Genomic DNA, 18,143 nt, shown 5'->3' with positions numbered 1-18,143 from the left:
ATTCCTGAAACTTTGGCTCTCCCCATTGGAACTTCGTCCCTGGGGTCTCCGGGGCAGAGTGGATAGTGTGTGACTATGGGCTTGGAAATGCCAAAAACCAATTCGGGGTCTCATATGAAGACTGTTAGACTGGTCCTAGACAGGGTATGGAGCCCAGCGAGCAGATGTGTTTTCACCTCTAGTATTGGGGCAGGGACCACGCAGACCCTGGAACATGCAGTACTGGGCAGAATGGTAAATGTCTCTGTTCTCAGAGGGAGAAGGGGACCTACTGTGTTCTCTGAGCTCCTGAGTGCTGGCCATAAGGTCATCCCCCTGTTTTTCCTGAATCTGATTCTGTACCCCTAAGCCAACCAAGCTTACAACTTGGTTGAAAGTGTCTTGCTTTCTAGGTGGTGAGAACCATTTATGCGCAAACTCCTATGTTACAGGGTCTCTGGGTGTAAGTTTTAAAATTAACAAAGCGTGGAAAACTCATGTGCTGGCCATCCCGTTTCGTTTAGATATGTAGTTTATTATTTGGTAGGAATCATTTGGTAGAAAGTATGTAGTTTATTCCTCACTTGGTAGGAGAACACTCCATAGACCAAGCGCTTGCAGTATCTTTAATCTTTGTCAGCACTGATATTTGCCGGTGTAGTCCTGCTAACTTTTGTTAACGTTCCTTGCAGTGTCCTCTTTCAGTCTTTTTTTTTTTTCCCCCCTCATACAGGCCATGTCTTACAAATTTGCGCGTAGCTTTTTCTCAGTGTGGTTTCGGTAATCCTAAATCGTACCAAAGACCCTCTCTTGTCTTGGCACGACTCGAGCGGGTTACTGAATTTGAAGACAAAAGGTGGTATGTGTGTGCTCTCGAGCCGTGTGGCTACTTTTCTCTGAATATCTTAGGCGCTGTTGCCTTTCTAGGGTGAAGGGCATCTTGTGACCATTTGTACCTAATGAAGCGATGCATAAGGGATGAATGCTGTGGTCTAGATAATAGGTCATTCATGTTGGCTGTTAGATATCAGGCAGCGAGGGAGGAAAAGAACAGATTTTTAGTCTACTGAAAAAAACCTTTTTTTTTTTTAAGGCCCTAACAACATTAGAGATACATTTAAAGCTCCCACGCAGCCCTCTCTGATTCCGTTCTCTTCTTCCCCTTCTCCTAAGGTAACTACTGTGCTGAATTTATCATTCCCGTTGGCTGTTGTTATACCATCAACACATACGTGTATGTCTCCCTAAAGAATAGAGGATATTTTTCGTGTTTTAACTTTTATAGAAATGTCATATTGTATTGTTTTCTAACTTACACAGTGGCCTGCTGTCTAAATCTGTCACTCCATTCCCGGTGACGATTAGTGTATTTCTAGTTTTTACCATGACGCACATTGCCCGTCCTGTTCCACGTGCGCTAGAATTTCTCTACAAGTCAGATTTCTTGGGATAGAGCATATGGATTTTTCTGGGCATGGTTAAATTGCTCTCCAGAATCGATACTCTGTCAACACCAGCGTATGAGTCCCCATCCTTCTACATGTTCGCTAACTCTTGATGTGCTCAGACTTATTTTCCTAAAATTAATAAACAGGGACTTTGAAATTTTGTATGTCAGTTTTCCTGTGTGTGAGTTTGGTTGTCCTTTGTCCGTCACCATGACTATAGTTAGTTTGTGGACTTGCAGAGCTCAGGATCTGGCTACTCGTAAAGAGGATAAAAAGATAGGTTATAGACGGGGAGAAATATTGGCAAACCACGCATCCAACAAAGTGCGAGTATACAGAAAAGACAAAGAACCCTCAAAACACAACAGTAGGGGTGCCTGGGTGCCTCAGTCGATTAAGTGCCTGACTCTTCATTCAGACTCAGGTCATATTCTCACGGTCAGTGAGATCGAGCACCGCACTGGGCTCTGTGCTAACAGCAGAGCCTGCTTGGGATTCTCTCTCTCCCCCTCTTTACCCCTCCCCTGCATACGCTCTCTCTCTCTAAATAACCAAACATTAAAATAAAATAACAGTAAAAAAAAAAATCCATTTAGAAAATAGGCAAAAGACACATATTTTACCAAAGAAGATATTAGATGGCATGTTCACCATGAAGAGGTGTTCACCATGGTTAGCTATTAAGGAAATAAAGCCACAATGATACATCCTCTACTAAAATGGCTAAAAGGAAAAGTAGTGACAACAGCAAATGCAAGCAAGGATGCAGAGAAGTCGATCACTCATACATTGCTGATGGGAATGTAAAATGGTCCATTCTGGAAGGCAGTTTGGCAGTTTCTTAAAGATCCAAGCATCACCTACCCTGTGGTCCAGCAATTGCACTCCTGGGCATTTTCCCAGATAAATGAAAACTTATGTTCACAAGAAAACCTGTACGGGGGGCGCCTAAGTGGCTCAGTCGGTTAAGCCTCCGACTTCAGCTCAGGCCATGATCTCGCAGTCCATGGGTTCGAGCCCCACGTCAGTTTCTGTGCTGATGGCTTGGAGCCTGGAGCCTGCTTTGGATTCTGTCTCCCTCTCTCTCTCTGCCCCTCCCCCGCTCACGCTTTGTCTCTCTCTCCTTCAAAAACAATAAACATTAAAAAGCAAAATTAAAAAGAAAAAGAAAAAACCTGTATGGGAATGTTCATAGCAGCTTTGTCTATAATAGCCCCAACCCAGATGTCCTTCAGTGGGTGGGTGGGTGAATGCCTAAACCAGCTGTGTTAACATCCACACCATGAAATACCACTCGACAATAAAAGACATCTGCAGTCTTGATGAATCTCCAGATAATTATGCAGAGTAAAAAAGTCAATCCTAAAAGGTCACATGCCGTATGATTCCATATATATATGGAATTTATATATATATACATATACACACACATACATATATATACACATATATATAAAACACTCCTGAAGTGGCAAAATTATAGAACTGGAGAATAGTGGTTTCCAGGAGCTAGGGACAAGGCAGGGGAGTTAGGATGGGATGACAGCAGGAAAAGGGCAACATGGAAGGATCCTGGTGGTGACGGGAAGTGCTTTGCATCAATGCTAATGTCCTGGTTGTAGTATTATACTATAATTTGTAAAATGTTACCACTGGGGCGGGGGTGGGAAACTGGGTAAAGGGTACCTGGGATCTCTCTGTATTATTTCTTAGCAACTGCATATGTATCTCAATCATAAAATCAAAAGTTTCCTTTAAAGCCTATTATTCTGTATCTATAACTTCTACATATCTTCTGTATCTAAAATTATATTGAACATGATTCAATGATTTAAGAATCAACGTTACTGTTCTGAATAGCAATCATACAGGACTGAAAAAAGGCAATACTGGAAGGAACTACTAGCCTTGGCCTTGAACTTGGGTCTTTTTAGTCAGTCTCCTGTGTCTGGCCGTCCTTGTGCCTATTTCCCTTCTACCCCGCATCATTCATGCTTCATGCATTATTTTCAGGCCAATAAGACTTTGAATGAGGGCCTCTCTTCTTAATGATGATTTGTAGTCTTAGAAGATTTTCTTACTTTTAGATTATTATATGGAGAAGTAAAACGGATGAAATGAAGTCTTGAATTAAAATACCTGATCTGAGAGGCACGTGGGTGGTTCAGTCGGCCAAGTGTCCAGCTCCTGACTTGGGCTCATGTCATGATCTTACGGTTCGTGGCTTTGAGCCCTGTGTTGGGCTCTGCGGTGGCAGTGTGGAACGCGCTTGGGATTCTCTCTCTCCCTCTCTCTGACCCTCTCCCGCTCATGTGCTCTGTCTCTCTCTCTCCTCAAAACAAATAAACTTAAAAAAACACCTGATTCGACAGCTGATCCCCAAACGTCATTACACTTGCATATGTAAAGTTCAAGGAAAATGGCTGAGAAAAGTTCTTCCCTCTTGAGCAAAGTAGTCAACATGGTAAAGACAGGTATATTTATTTCATATGACAGCACATTTCACAGATATGTACAGAATGTGTACCACTGACTTTAATACTGTACTTCTATAAAGTATATAGTTATAAATATTGTATGCCACATAAGCAATAAAATTCTTACATATAAACAGCAATCTACTATAGAGAACAAAGAATTCACAAAGAGATCCTTAGTGTCTAATTTCTGCTCTGCTTTTAACAGAACTGGTAAATATTTTAATAACACAGAATAATGGCTAGTTATTTGCAGCGTACCTTTCACTTTCCTAACTCTGTGCCCTTTCGGCAACTTGCCAAATATAATTTTCCTGATAAAGGCCGAGCTGCTGCGGGATACGTATATTTTAGACAGTAGTTTGTACTCAAAAGGAAACATCGCTCACAGAAACCGCAATCCGCACTAGTGAAGTTTATAATGAATTCTTTTTGCTAATGGAGAGCAAATACCACATACACTAATCACATAGATGTTAAAGCCACAGTTTCAAGAAGTTAATTCACATTCTGAAGCACACTGCTTATAGTAATACTGCTGTTTAAAATATACTACTGCTGAAATGATTAGAACCCCCAAAAAGCACAATATAAAACTCACAAGAGTTAGTGCTAACAGCGAATCCTGGCTGTTAGCAGAGAGAGGATTACTTCTAGAAATATAGTATCTTGATAACATTTGAGCATTTAGAAAAGTGCTTTTTTTCCCTACTAGATTTGCTTTAAGTGCAATGCAGGTTGCTGTGCTTTTCCACTTTACATAATCTTAGCCATGAACTCTATTTTGATATTCTCCCAGTGCACATCTTTAAAGGTTAAATGTGGACAATGGAATTTAGGTGGACATCTGTAACTTCCCATAAAAGGAATGTTAGTATCAGTCTCAACGGCTGAGGATGATTTTTACTTAAGCTGACAACAAAACATCGCTCACGGAGTTTTCTGTTTGGGATTACGTGATGATACCAAAACACTACATTGTGTAAAAATTCTGTGAACTTCATGAGACAAGAGCAGGGTCAGTTGCATATTGGCAGTGCGGGAGACAAAATCCACAGCTAATTTGAGGGGTAGCCTCTAAAAATGTAAAGCAGCTTCACAGATGTGTTGCGTAGCCTCTGATGGGGACAGAGCACACACGCGGAGTAGATCCTCAACTCCAAGCATTCTGAGAACCGCTGCCTTCCCCGCTATGAAGTTCCGGAGAGAAAGCAGCAAAGGGAAAGTGTGGGAGGGGAATGGGCAACATACACCTTAGTGCAGAGAGAGGGGAGTGCGTTTAGCTCTGATATTCCTCATTGAACTTGGAGGTATGTGCCTTCCTGAGAGATAAGGCCATAGCGCTTTGTTGTATGGGCTGGAGTGTCCATCCACATGACCGTGACCACAAAATAGGCTGCTTCCAGCCCCAAGAACCTCCTCCCGGAAAAAAAGCATCTGGAGATGCTGGAGCGCAAAGGAACAAAGATGCGGGTCGTGTGTGTTTGGGGGAGGGGGATGAAATGGTAGGAAAGTCTGGTTCTGTAGTGAGATGCTAGTTTTGGAAAGAAAATTAATGAACTGTCCAAATTTCATGTATAGCCATCCTTTTGGTAATGAAACACCGAAAAAATAACTCTGTTAGAACGTGTAGGTAAATATTTTGTCTGAGTCCTAAGTTTTACAAATATGTAAGTGTATACATACGTGTGTGTGTGTGTGTGTGTGTGTGTGTACCCATGCCTTTTTGTGTTTTAAAGCCATGCCTTTCACCATGGTCTCAGTATAACTCTGATAGCTCTTCAGTAAATACCTGGAAACACCATTGTTAACAAGTATCAAAGAGCAGGCAAGAATGTCAGCTAGAAGTTGTTTGAGCTTTTTTAAGGTTCTTCAGAGAAGAGGGACAGAATTTCTGAATAAGGACTACTGTCTGAAGTAGTTTTGAGCACTGTTTATGGCTACTCCTCTCTCTTATTTATCCAAACAGAAACATACCAAAACTCCAGTTAATAATGAGAAGGACTTTTTCCTTATTTCCAATATACACATATTCCAGCTTTGTACACATTAAATAGTGGTATTTCGTGACAACATCAGTGCACTTAACAATTCCATATTGCACATAATGAGGAACTAATGCCCAATTCTTTTGGCTCTCACCTGCCCAAACTGAAAAACAAACAAACAAATCCAAAACTGTTTTCTATTGCATAACCTTATCTTTCTGTAAAGTCTAGTGTGGGGGATGCCTTCGATGGCAAGGTTGTGAAAGGAGCTACAGGAGGGGTGGTGGCAGGTGGGGGCAGAGTGACAGGAGGTGGAGGTGGTCGTCTTGATGGCAACACACAGAAAGGAACATTTGTGCCTTTATTCCAGTCATCATCAAAGGTCACGTTGGAGCCAGAGAGCGAACTCGGCTGATTATTCAGTAGGTCTGGACAAGAGGACTTTGACTTCCCTTTCACACCAAAGTCCTCCTCTTCCTCGAAGGTTACCCATCCTTTTGGGTTGCTGATTTTTGCCGAAGACTGGCCCTGCAGATCAAAACTGTCCTTAAAACCATCAAATGATGAAGGCTTGCTATTGTTATGACCAAGAGGCTTCAGGGAAGGGAAAGGACTGCTGGCAACAGGCTCGTCTTTGGAGAGCCACGAAGTTGCCTCCGATTCTTGAGACTCGGCTCTAAATGGGTTTCCGGGAGCTGCAGTCCTGTCGGTGAAAGGATTTGTGCTGGTCAAGCTAGTAATAAATGGGTTTGGAGAACATCGCATATTTTCCTGGGATTTACTCCGGGCTGGAATTGGAGGCATGCAAGTTACAGAACTCAAAGTATTCATGTTACTTTGTGTTGCAGAAGGCAACTGAATCAACCCCTTTGGGTTTGGGGTTGGAGCACATGATGTTTGAATGGATGACTGAGCCTTTGATACAGCAAGCAGACTGAATGACAGATCTTCAAATGGGTCACTCTTTAAGGGTGATTCCAGTCTGACGGCAGAGACTCCATTTGTTTTCACCTGAAAAAGAGAACACCCAATAATCAGGGAAAAAAAAAGACAACATGTTACTTTTAACAACCCCTCTATGCTTCCTGTCTCAGTTATTCATGGGGGGAGGGGGAGGGGGCAAGGATACAAATTTCAAACTTAAACAGCTTTGTATAGTTTGTTACCCTGGTAGTTTAAATAAGGTAAGACAACTAAAACCTTACTCTTTAAAACCTCCCTACTACATAAACCCCTTTATTAAAGACATTTGTTTAAACCCCAGAGAAGTTAAATAGTTTGTTTCATTCATGCAAGTTCTAATATGATGTAAAATGGAGAACTGGACAGAATTCAGCAAATGACTTGAACATGCCGTTTTATCAAATGTTAGCGTGAACGCAAGAAACCCGTATTTAGAACTTATGCTAGATCTGTAGAATAAACTTCCAACACCTATCGTGATGATGATGTGGTTTCATTGTTCTTTTAAATATATTTTTATTTAAAGTTAATGTTACTATGGAAATTAAACTTCATGAATGGAAACTGACTTCATTGGTATGTTTATATTCTTAAGCTAAAGACAATGCATCTTTTCTTTCCTTTTCTACTTGGAAAAATGTATTTTCAAAGCATTTTTTGCCTTTTAAGTTCTCCTTTGTAGAGTAAACTCTGCCAATGACGTGACAATATTCCTTAACTGACTTTCCTCCTCTTGTAAGAAAGTTTCAAAACAGATATGCTCATTAATAACCATATGCAAAGATTGTTTAAAACCGGTGGGCGGGGGGTGGGGGAGATATCCCATTTTCTATTTGGTATATAATCCGTTCTTTCCATGTGGCAGAGCTGGCTGTGAACTGCCAGGAGGCGTGTCCTGAATTACTTTACGGTCGTAAAAAGTGTGCACTCTTGTGCCTAGTTCACAAAGAAGCCAGCTGGGAGAGGAGCATGTCTATGGGACTGAGCAAAACCAACTTCTCCAGCTTCTTTAATGGGGAAGAGAACCCTGGTCTTAGGAGCAAAAATTAGCTCATCACATGCTTCATTTGGATTAAAAAAACAAAAGCAACCTGTACATACTTATTGATACTAAACAGATGACTCGGATATTGATGCCAAATTTAAAGATAAGAAGATAAACTTTTGGTTGAAAAGGACAGGGAAGGGAGCATTTGGGCTCAAGGCCTCCAATGTAACAAAATGGGGCACCACCTAAGATAAATTTAGAGAGTTGGGAGAGCAAAGTAACCAAATGTTCACCAGCTGTGTTGAAAAAAAAGAGCAGTGGTCCCCACCCACCGAAAAAACGTAACTGCATTTTATAGAATAGTAACTTGCTACTTTAACAACAGGGAAGGCTGTTCATTTGCATAAGGCAATGACGGATAACTTCAATAAGTGAGTAACTTTCAAGTATCTGATTGTTTTATTCAGTTGTCCTAGAACATACTTCCTAACTGAAAAAACAAGTATATTTTTCTCCAGACAACTTACTATGACAATAAATTTGTATAAAAGAGTAAACATGTAACAGACTCAAAACTGTATTCTAAGTTATTAAAGGTAAGCAGATGTGTTTATGGAAATCTGCTTGAAAGACAAATCTATTATACACATTAACAAATTAGAATTAACTCTATATTAGAAATAATCTCTGCATTATTTTTTTAGTTTAAAAAAAATTTTTTTTTTACCATTTATTTATTTTTTGAGAGACGGAGCGTGAGCGGGGAGGGGCGGAGAGAGAAGGAGACACAGAATCTGTGTCTGACGGAATGTGTCAGGCTCCAGGCTCTGAACCCATAGCACAGAGCACGACATGGGGCTCGAACTCACAAACTGTGAGATCATGACCTGAGCTGAAGTCAGACATTTAACCGACTGAGCCACCCAGGTGCCCCTAAACTTTTTTTAATGTTTATTTATTCTTGAGGGAGAGAGGGACAGAGTGTGAGTGGGGAGGGGCAGAGAGAGAGGGAGACACAGAATCCAAAGCAGGCTCCAGGCTCCGAGCTGTCAGCAGAGCCCAATGTGGGGCTTGAACTCACAAGCCCTGAGATCATGATCTGAGCTGAAGTGGGATGATGCTTAACTGGCTGAGCCACCGAGGCGCCCCCCTGCATTATTTATGAATGCAGCAAAATGGCAGTATCTGATCGGGTGTGGGACCCAATTCCCCCATGGCAGATGGAACAGTCCACAACACAGACATTACAGGAAAGGAGAATTTTATACTTTGCACAGCTTAGAATAATAGCAGGCCTGTGGCAAATAAATGCTTTATGTTTAAATTTATTTTCATATATAAAAAATTTGTTTTCAAGATACATTAAAGGTAATTTGGTAGAAGCAGGATCACTTGAAGTTACAATGAAAGCCACACCACCATTCACTATACTGGAATTAATTTATAATCTAAGCAGGTTTGTGATGAATTAACATGAAAAATGGGTGAGGAAGGTGTTGGAAGGACCTTTAAATAATCCTGTTATAATATTAACTTTTATCTTTCTAAAAGTTCTCCCTTACCAAAAATAATCTTGTTACTAAAACTATTTGAAAAAAATTTCCCAAAAGAAACCTAAGAAAAGAAGTTAAGTTTTGCATTTATGTAATTCTGCCATCATTAAAACCCAGAACCATTTGGTCTTGCCAAACAGACTTTTGTATACCTTCAACCTTCTTGAAGGTACACCTTTTAGTTTTGTTAATTTTCATAAAAAATAGAGCAAAAAAAAAATATGGTAAAGCATTAATAAGAACAACTAAAATGGTTCCTAAAAATCTGAAATACTAAGAAAAAAACAGGTTTATGGTATGATAATAGAATTTATTAATGTGGACAGGTGGTTTTAAAAATGGGTGAAACTTTAGATGTATGAAGCAAAAGATTCATACATCTAATGTGCTAAGACAGATGAAAAGCACAGATAAGATTGAGAAATAATCCGATACCTGTTACCCTGACGGTTGCTCCTGCTTTGAGAAAGGGAACACAGACATCAAAGGAAAGAGTTAGGAGGACGATCTGAGACCAAACCGCAACCCTACCGATCCAGTCTTTGAAATACTTTTATTTCTATATTATACACAGAACCTGACAGAGGCAACATTTGCAAGTCACAGCATGAGTTCAAGAGACAACTCCAATTCTTTTGTAATTTTGAATACAAAAATGTATCGTTGATTAGGGTTCAAACTTTAATTTTGCCAGAGGTTGATGACCAGCCACTTCAAAACAAAAATAATAACCCAAATAGGTTTTTGGAGCTCTAAGATAATGTTGCATCCACACGACTCCTGAAACAGAATGCTACGGGCACCAGTGACAGTCACAACAAAGTTTATTACAATGAGAGGCAAGGCCGACCGATCGGGACCAACACTCTTGATAAGAGTGCGGCCCCGAACAGCCGGGGGACAGAGTTTTTATAACCAATCACATCGTTTTATCATCACCTGGGAACAAAACAAAGAAACAGGTTTCAGATGAGTTAACAGTTGCCTAATGAGGTGTTTACTTTAGACTTTCTGCCTCTAAGTTGCAACCAGTGGATCTCCTTGACCCTGCCTCTGATGCTCTTTTCTTTGAACTTTTGTTTCCTTAATTGGTGAAGCCTAATTTACAAGGGTATGAGGCGTAGTTTACCAGAGCAAAGCAAGGCTGTTATCTCTTAACCTTCAGTGTCAACACAAAGCTGTTATTTTTCAAGCTAAGCATTAGCCCTACACTACAATTTAACCCTTACAATACTTTAAGCAGTCTGTTATGGACTGAATGTTTGTATCCCCCTAAATTCATATGTTGAAGCCCTAACCCTCAGTGTGATGGTATGTGTGGGGGGGCCTTTGAGGGGGGCAGTGACTAGGGTTGGATGAGGCCATGAGAGTGGCCTCATGAGGGATTATGGAAGGAGGGATTATGCTCATAGAAGGACACCGTGGCAGAGAGCCTACTCTCTCCCCCACCGGAAGCACTGAGGAAAGGCCACATGAGCACACAGTGAGAAGGCAGCTATCTGCAAGCTGGGAAGAGAACGCTCACCAGAACTCAACTGTACTGGCCTCCTGATCTCAGGCTTCAAGCCTCTAGAACTGTGAGATCTCACATTACTATTGTTTAAGCTACCCAGTTTTTGGTATTTTGCTATGGCAGCCCGAGATGAGTAGGACATAGCCACAAGACAGCCTATGGGTTTATCACCATTAGAGGAAATGTATAAAATGGCAACACTTTGCAGAAGTACTACCCCACTGAAAATCAGTATTTCTTTTCACAAAATGATCAGGATCCAGACATATTCTATATTACTCAAATTTTCAGAAAGAAGGTACTATCATTAATTCACCTCATAACTTATTAGTTGTAAGGTACAATAATATAAGAAATTTTGTTGTTTAAAAATGAAATCATCTTTTCATACCATAGCAGTATTTTTTTTAAAAAAACAGTAGGCTCAAAAACAGTTTTGAGCAAATCTTCCCCAATATCTAAAGCTTACCTCATTTTAAAATACCAAAACTCATCTGACAATCGAGGAAGACATCATTTTAAAATGTACTAGGCATTAATAGAGTTTCCTGCCTACTAAACACGAGACTCCTGGATTTAAATGAATACTTCCTTGATGATCTCAGGGTTATGCGTATCAGCTCTGGCAGTGATAGAAGGTAGGAGGTATTAAATAGATCTAGAATGCTGAGATTTTCTACTCGGTCTCTTCTCTCACTGTCAGCTATCACAACAGTATGGCAGTGAGGCTGTTACTCTATTTCCTGTTGGATTTCTGAACTTCAGGTTCTTAGATGATAATCAGATGACCAAGATGCCAGAAGTCGGGCAAATAAGTGAGGCATTTCTATGTTCTGTACATGTTATACGATCATTTGAATTGGAAGGGTCTTTTCTATATAGAACTATCGAGTAGAAAACCATTTAAATAATAATAAAAAGTAGTGCTAGGCCATGTATGTTTTTATGTTTTAAATACCTTGTGTATTTTGGGCAGAATTAATAATAAAGACTTAATAAAAATTATTAAGTGTTCAGTTCTAAGACTATTTCATAGATCACCAAAGTATCAAATATGTTGTATTTTAAATTCTCATCCTTTTCAACCTATAGCCACCGAAAACAATTGTTAAATTTTAGATGTTCATTATGTTTTGAATAGGCATTATTCTTACGGTTCAAAATTCAAGAGGTACAAACAGGTAAATGCCTCCCCTTCCTTCCAGCCCCCTAGCACTCTAGGAAGAAACCGTTAACCACTCTTGTGATTCTTCCCAAAGAGGGTCTGCACACAAACAAGACCCCTGCTCCCCCAAGAAAGAAAAGTGTGTGTGTGTGTGTGTGTGTGTGTGTGTGTGTGTGTGTGTATTTGGAGGAGTCTGATATCAATGACTGAGGCCAAAAAAATATTTAGAATTTAAAACAAACATCCCTGGTAGTTTCAATGAAGCGAATGACACAAGATTCAAGGACATTCTCTGCCAGGCCACACACAAAGCACATGCTGTCTGCCACCCAATCACCATACCCATTCCAATGAAAAACAGAAACCAAAACCATGGACAATGACCTAAGAAAATGATAATGTGGTAGTCATTGGAATATTGGTCCTGTAGTACTTTTGTGGTATGATTTTCTACTGAAAACTGCAATCTTACTGAACGGTTTGCTCTCTGTCCAGTTTTTCAGAGTACTGTATCTGTGTTCATGTTGGTCTAAGGATACTTAAACTATTACAGACTTTTAGGAATTAAGGTTCTCTTCCCTAAGAAATAGGTGCTTACTTTCTGTCTTAAAACAGTAGTCAAAGTTTGAAGGTGGCTAGTTTGAAAGTGTTTTGCCTTCCAGTTACATTTAACAAAATACGATGGCACACATTTCAAGAAAATGAGAAGAAAAATTCGTGCCTCACTAAAAGTAGATCTGCAGAGAGAAAAGAATAGTGGACATGTATTGTTTGAAGGATTTCTACAATTTTTATACATTGTCAACATCCTCAATTTTCTGAACTAAAAAATGTAGAATACTTTATGGTATTAATCAGCTTAAGAGAACATTTTATTTCTCTCATTTATATATCCTTCTTTAGTTTTTATAAATGTGACCCACTGTCTAATGAGAAAGTGCTCATTGCTGACAATATTCATTTTAAGACTTATATTTACTTTACTATCTGTTTTTCACCATACAGAAGCATAAGAAACTGTTAACTTCTGCCTACTAGCTGGACGTATCCAGATAGCTGTAAAAATGGGGGCAAACTAGTATTTATAAATGTGCTTAAGGGGCCTTGTCAGTGAAAGAGCAGACTTCTAAAGCTTTACACATTCCTTTGGCCTTGATGACATTTTTAAGTTAAAACATTAGGATAAAATAAAATGTAAGGCTAGACATCAAAGAATGTTCTTACTAAGCATAGACTTTAACAATTTTACTAGAATGTATATAGCAAAACGAAGTAAAACGGCATCCAAATAAAAATAAAACAATTCAACTTGCATGATCACCCCGTATTAAAATAACTCTGTATATACACACCAGAAGTCCTTCCAACGTGAGGTCACACTGGCATAAGACAAATCCTTGTGATCCTAGGACTGTCACCCACTGAGGCAATGGCACTGTTCTCTGTGTGACACCAGTGAGGTGCCCTTATTCTTTCGATGGTTTTTACTTGGTGAATAAGCCCATTGCTGCACACCCCAAACAGAAATACCTGAAGACCCCGGTGCCAGCTCGGGCTCGGAAAAGAACCACTGCTTGCACCTGGAGGAACACAGGAATTATTCTCTGTTCCCTGGAAATTAACCATTCTGCCAGAGGTAAGGCATCCCTGTCCAGAAAGTGAAAGCCGGAACTAATAGATCGGCTGTGAACAACAAGAAAAAGAAACTACTGCTGTTCGTCCTACTATACTAAGTAAGTATCCAAAGTAAAGCGGGCATTTAAAAAGATGAAAAAGTCACAAACGCTTTGCATGTGAACAAGATAAAGGAGCCTGGGAGCCCCTGGGAAGTTCCGTCAAGAAGCCAATCCCAAGCTCGCTCTCTGAGAACCCCGGGTCCGAGGGAAGTGGGTGCAAAGACTGTACCAAAGGCATCAAAGGTGCTCTCTGTTCACCAGCGGGCCTCACCTGCGGCTGCGGCGGCTGCGGCGAAGGCTCCGGAGGCAAGCTGTGGGACGACCTGCTCCGAGGGGGCGGCTGCGGCGGGGTTTCCAAGCTTGGCTGGGGGGCGGACTGAGGCAGAGGCGCTGCCACGGGCACAAGGGGCTCCTGCATCTTCTGAACGGGCGGGGGCAGAGAGGGCTGCACGGGGGGCGCAGCCTGAGGCTTCAGCGGTTCGGGAAGAAGGACTGAACCTAAACGATGAGTTTTCAGATCAGATGTTAGGCCCGGTCTAGAAAACCACATCCTGTTCTTCCTTTAGTGAGGCCTTGGGAGATTCGAGTCCCCCGCTCCCCCGCCAGCGGCCTCATGGCCTGTGGCACAAAGAAGGAAGGCTCTCCCTGTTGGAGTCGGTCGTGGAAGGTGAGAGATGACAGAAGGGAGAAGGAAAGGTGAAAAGACTTAGAACGGACTCGGGCCTTACCTTTCAGTCCTTCCGGCGGTCTGCTCTGGCTTTCAGGAGCCAGTCTTCCAGCAGATGCCCGAGCGTGGCTCTGTGGGGCACTGATCACTCCGGCGCGGGGCGGGATAGTCTGCGGAGAGAAACACAACATTTGAGACGCTTATTTTCACGAGATGAGATTTTGTGAAAATAGTTGCTTTTGTATCCCGTTTTGTCACCCCTCTGGCGTTAGCCCCCCTCCTGTTGTGTTCCTTGCTTTCTATTTATAGTCCTATAGTCGTACACCTTACAACCTCCCTTTTTGTTCCGGACTGTGTACGAGGCGTCAGGCACAATGTTACTTAAGCGCTATGAGGCACTTCCATTTCATCCTCAAAATACCCCCCAGAGGGGCGCCTGGGTGGCTCAGTCGGTTAAAGCATCCGACTTCGGCTCAGGTCATGATCTCGCGGTCCGTGAGTTCGAGCCCCGCGTCGGGCTCTGTGCTGACAGCTCAGAGCCTGGAGCCTGTTTCAGATTCTGTGTCTCCCTCTCTCTGACCCTCCCCCATTCATGCTCTGTCTCTCTCTGTCTCAAAAATAAATAAACGTTAAAAAAAAAAAATACCCCCCAGAGGCAGGTGCTAAGTTTATCACCTCCATTTTAAATTACCACAAAGAAATGTATGCAGCGTTCCCAAGGCCGCAAAGCTAGAAAGGAAGGCCAGGACCCAAGCTCGGGTGCGCCGGGTGGTGGGGCCCCTGCCCTGCCCCACGTGGAGTGGTGCCCTCACAGGGGACAGGGATGGCGTTAAAGCTCAAGAGGAGAGGGAAGATACACATACGTGTAGCAACTAAGACGCTTAAGAAAATCCACACCCTGGGATTTTTTTTTTTTTTTTTTTTTCAAACACAGAAGGAAAAACTCTTGAATGACTAGATCCAATGTGCTAAATTAATTAAGAGAGACACTGGTGAGGGTCGCTTGGGTGGCTCGGTTGGTTAAGCGTCCGACTTGGGCTCAGGTCATGATATCATGGTACATAAGTTCCAGCTCCGTGTTGGGCTCTGTGCTGACAGCTCAGGGCCTGGAGCCTGCTTTGGATTCTGTGTCTCCCTCTCTCTCTGCTCCTTCCCCACTCACGCTCTGTCTCTCTCTCTCTTTCCTTCTCTCAAAAATAAACATTAAAAAAATTTAAAAAAAAGAGACGCTGGTGAAACATATGTTGTCTATTTTCATAAGTTTGCTGGAGCCTCTTAGTCCCCAGTATTTATTTTAGGCAAATGTTATTATTGCAATCACAAAATCCTGACTTACCTTCCCTACTCTAATGGCATTAAATAAAGTGCTCGTGGGAAGTACACTGGTAAAGTCAGTGAATAGCAACTTTCCCTTTTCTGAGAAAAGGAGAATGGGTAATAGGTATCTGCAGGTGTGTGTGTGTGTGTGTGTGTGTGTGTGTGTGTGTGTGTGTGTGTATTTATCTATAGGTATATTCCACAGACACTTTAATTTGGAGTGTACTATTACACATAGTAAAGGACTTTTAGGGTGGATGTTAACAGAACAGCTACAACAGAAAAGACAAGGGATTTCTATCTTAGAAATTTTATGACAATTTCTTACCAGGAACCGGGAGCAGTTTCATTAGAAGTGGCCCCTACATTGCGCCCGAGAGTCCAGCCCCAGAACCCACTCTTTGGCTCGAGGCCCCCCCACCCAGCAGTCCCAGGAGCCACTAGATGAGCCGCTGATCCGGGTTTCCATTTCCTTGTATTACTTACTTGTTAGACCCCAGAGGAAGTTTTCATGTAGGTAAATATTAGGATAATTATGTGTGTAAGAGAGCATATGATGAACACAGACAAGCACAGATCTACAAGGAAGGGAGAAGCCCTGCAACACCATCTGCTCTCCTACTTGACTACCTTCAGAACCAGTTTTAGTATGCGGACTCTCATCATGAATTTTCGTCCCTGCAATCTAGTTTTAAAATCCCTCTTATTGAAGGATGACTTTATATTCCCCATTAATTACTCAGAAAATACCTTAAACCGCTGCACAGATACATTGGCCTCTCATAAATGTTAAGATCCTCAGTTATTTAGTGACCCTAATTACTTACATGCATCACTTTGATTCAAATAATAAAGTACATTTACTTATTTTTGAAGAGTGCGCTAGAATGTTAACAGTTGAAAGGTACCCTGGAGATCAACAAGTGCGATTCCCTCATTTTAGAGTCGAGGAAACCAGGCCTGGACTGGCCACATGACCTCCCAAGATAACACATCTGACTAACAGCAAACTGAGACCCAGAACTTGAACCTCTAGGCTCCCAGGCTAGGTGCTGCCTACCGGTCTGGCTGCACTGTATCCAGCAGGTCCTGGGCCTGGGAGTCCTGCCTGAGGTGAAGGCTGAGTGCGTCCTGAAACAAAGACATCACACCGTGTATTTGGGTTCTTTTACAAAAAGAAAGAAACAAGAAACCATGTACTTAAATCCCAAGTGTCTACATGGTCCGGTTTTAAGGTTACGTAGCTAAATTCAAGTGTTTTTACCTATGTTTTCTTTCCGTGTCGTTCCAGGGCTTTTGGGTGCTTTGAAGCAGGAAGGGAAAGAAATGAGTCATAAGTAAACAGTCAGGCAACACTGTATAACATCAGCTGGCTGTTCTGTTTCGTTACCAGCACAAATGGGGGCATGAGATGGGAACCCAAGGCATACTGCTTTGGATAAGGATGAAAGCTATTATCAGTCCTGAAGGAAATGTCCCCAGAAGAGAGAGAAATTAAAATACTTCTAGTGAAGTATTCTGTGAGAGACAGTTTAGCCCTCGGTCTGGTATCTCACTCACAGGGTTACTTCTAAGGTGACTTTCCTAACACAGTTCTCTCCTGTGAACCTTGAAAACAGAAGGTCGGCTTGTGTGAATGGTCACAAGCAGTGACCCCGCTGCTTCTCAGAGCTTGCCGGACAAAGCTCCTGAGCAAACACAGCATTTCCCAAGTTCCGCAAGGGGCTGCTAACAACACTGTTTTAGGGCTTCATGCTGTAGATACCATTATGGGTAAAGAAATCTTACAATGAGATGTTTTAGATTTCCACAACAAAATCCCATGATTAAGGTAGAAGGCAGGCATATCTTACAAATAAGTATTGGCTTTACGGAGGACAGTGTTAATATGTGGTTCAAACTCACTAGAAAGGTACAGAAGAATGAAATGATATAAATCACTTTAGGGGCTTTAGGGGCCAAAAGGAGCGTGTGTGTGGGAGGGGGGTTGGCTATTAAAGGTGGCATCTCAAATTTATTCTTTTTTAAAGGAAATTCAAGAGCAATTGTTATGTTAAATACATCAGCCCTTTGATCACTAGAATCTTAATGAATGGCTTCTAGTCTTAGGTCTTTTAAGCAAATTTAGTTCAGCATTACTACGCAGAAAAAAATTTATGTTATTTGAAATCATCCACAAAATACTTATTCTTGGACTAGAATTAATAGGATTTAATTACGATTATTCATTTTTAAAACTTCAGAGTTGGTATAGTACATTTCTGACTTACTCTGAAAAGAATTTTGAAAGGCATTCTTCTTAAAATGCCATTGTACAGTAATTTCATATCCTAAGTAGGTACGACGATATATACAAAACAGAGTGCACAACAATGTTAAGAACTGGAGGGAAATTAAATGGGTCACCCG

At 41.4% G+C, this 18,143-nt stretch overlaps 1 protein-coding gene across 4 annotated transcripts in view; it reads right to left on the bottom strand.

The window, feature by feature from the left end:
* Positions 1–3,892: 3,892 nt before the first annotated feature.
* SYNJ1 (synaptojanin 1) overlaps positions 3,893–18,143 on the bottom strand; it is a 91,471-nt gene continuing 77,220 nt past the window's right edge. For 2 of the 4 annotated variants that reach the window (XM_042956962.1, XM_042956963.1), the window contains 5 exons: positions 16,999–17,037; positions 16,795–16,865; positions 14,479–14,587; positions 14,022–14,248; positions 3,893–6,903 (listed from right to left, as the gene is read on the bottom strand). In XM_042956962.1, coding sequence (XP_042812896.1) covers positions 6,103–6,903; positions 14,022–14,248; positions 14,479–14,587; positions 16,795–16,865; positions 16,999–17,037 — 1,247 coding nt within the window. In that variant the 3' untranslated portion in view covers positions 3,893–6,102. The remainder of the gene's footprint in view (positions 6,904–14,021; positions 14,249–14,478; positions 14,588–16,794; positions 16,866–16,998; positions 17,038–18,143) is intronic. The other 2 variants (XM_042956964.1, XM_042956965.1) reach the window with 1 other exon arrangement.

This window comes from Panthera tigris, chromosome C2, assembly GCF_018350195.1.
Source record: "Panthera tigris isolate Pti1 chromosome C2, P.tigris_Pti1_mat1.1, whole genome shotgun sequence".
NCBI lineage: Eukaryota > Metazoa > Chordata > Mammalia > Carnivora > Felidae > Panthera > Panthera tigris.
Note: the sequence above shows the minus strand (reverse complement) of the source record. Positions and strands in the feature narration are given on the sequence as shown.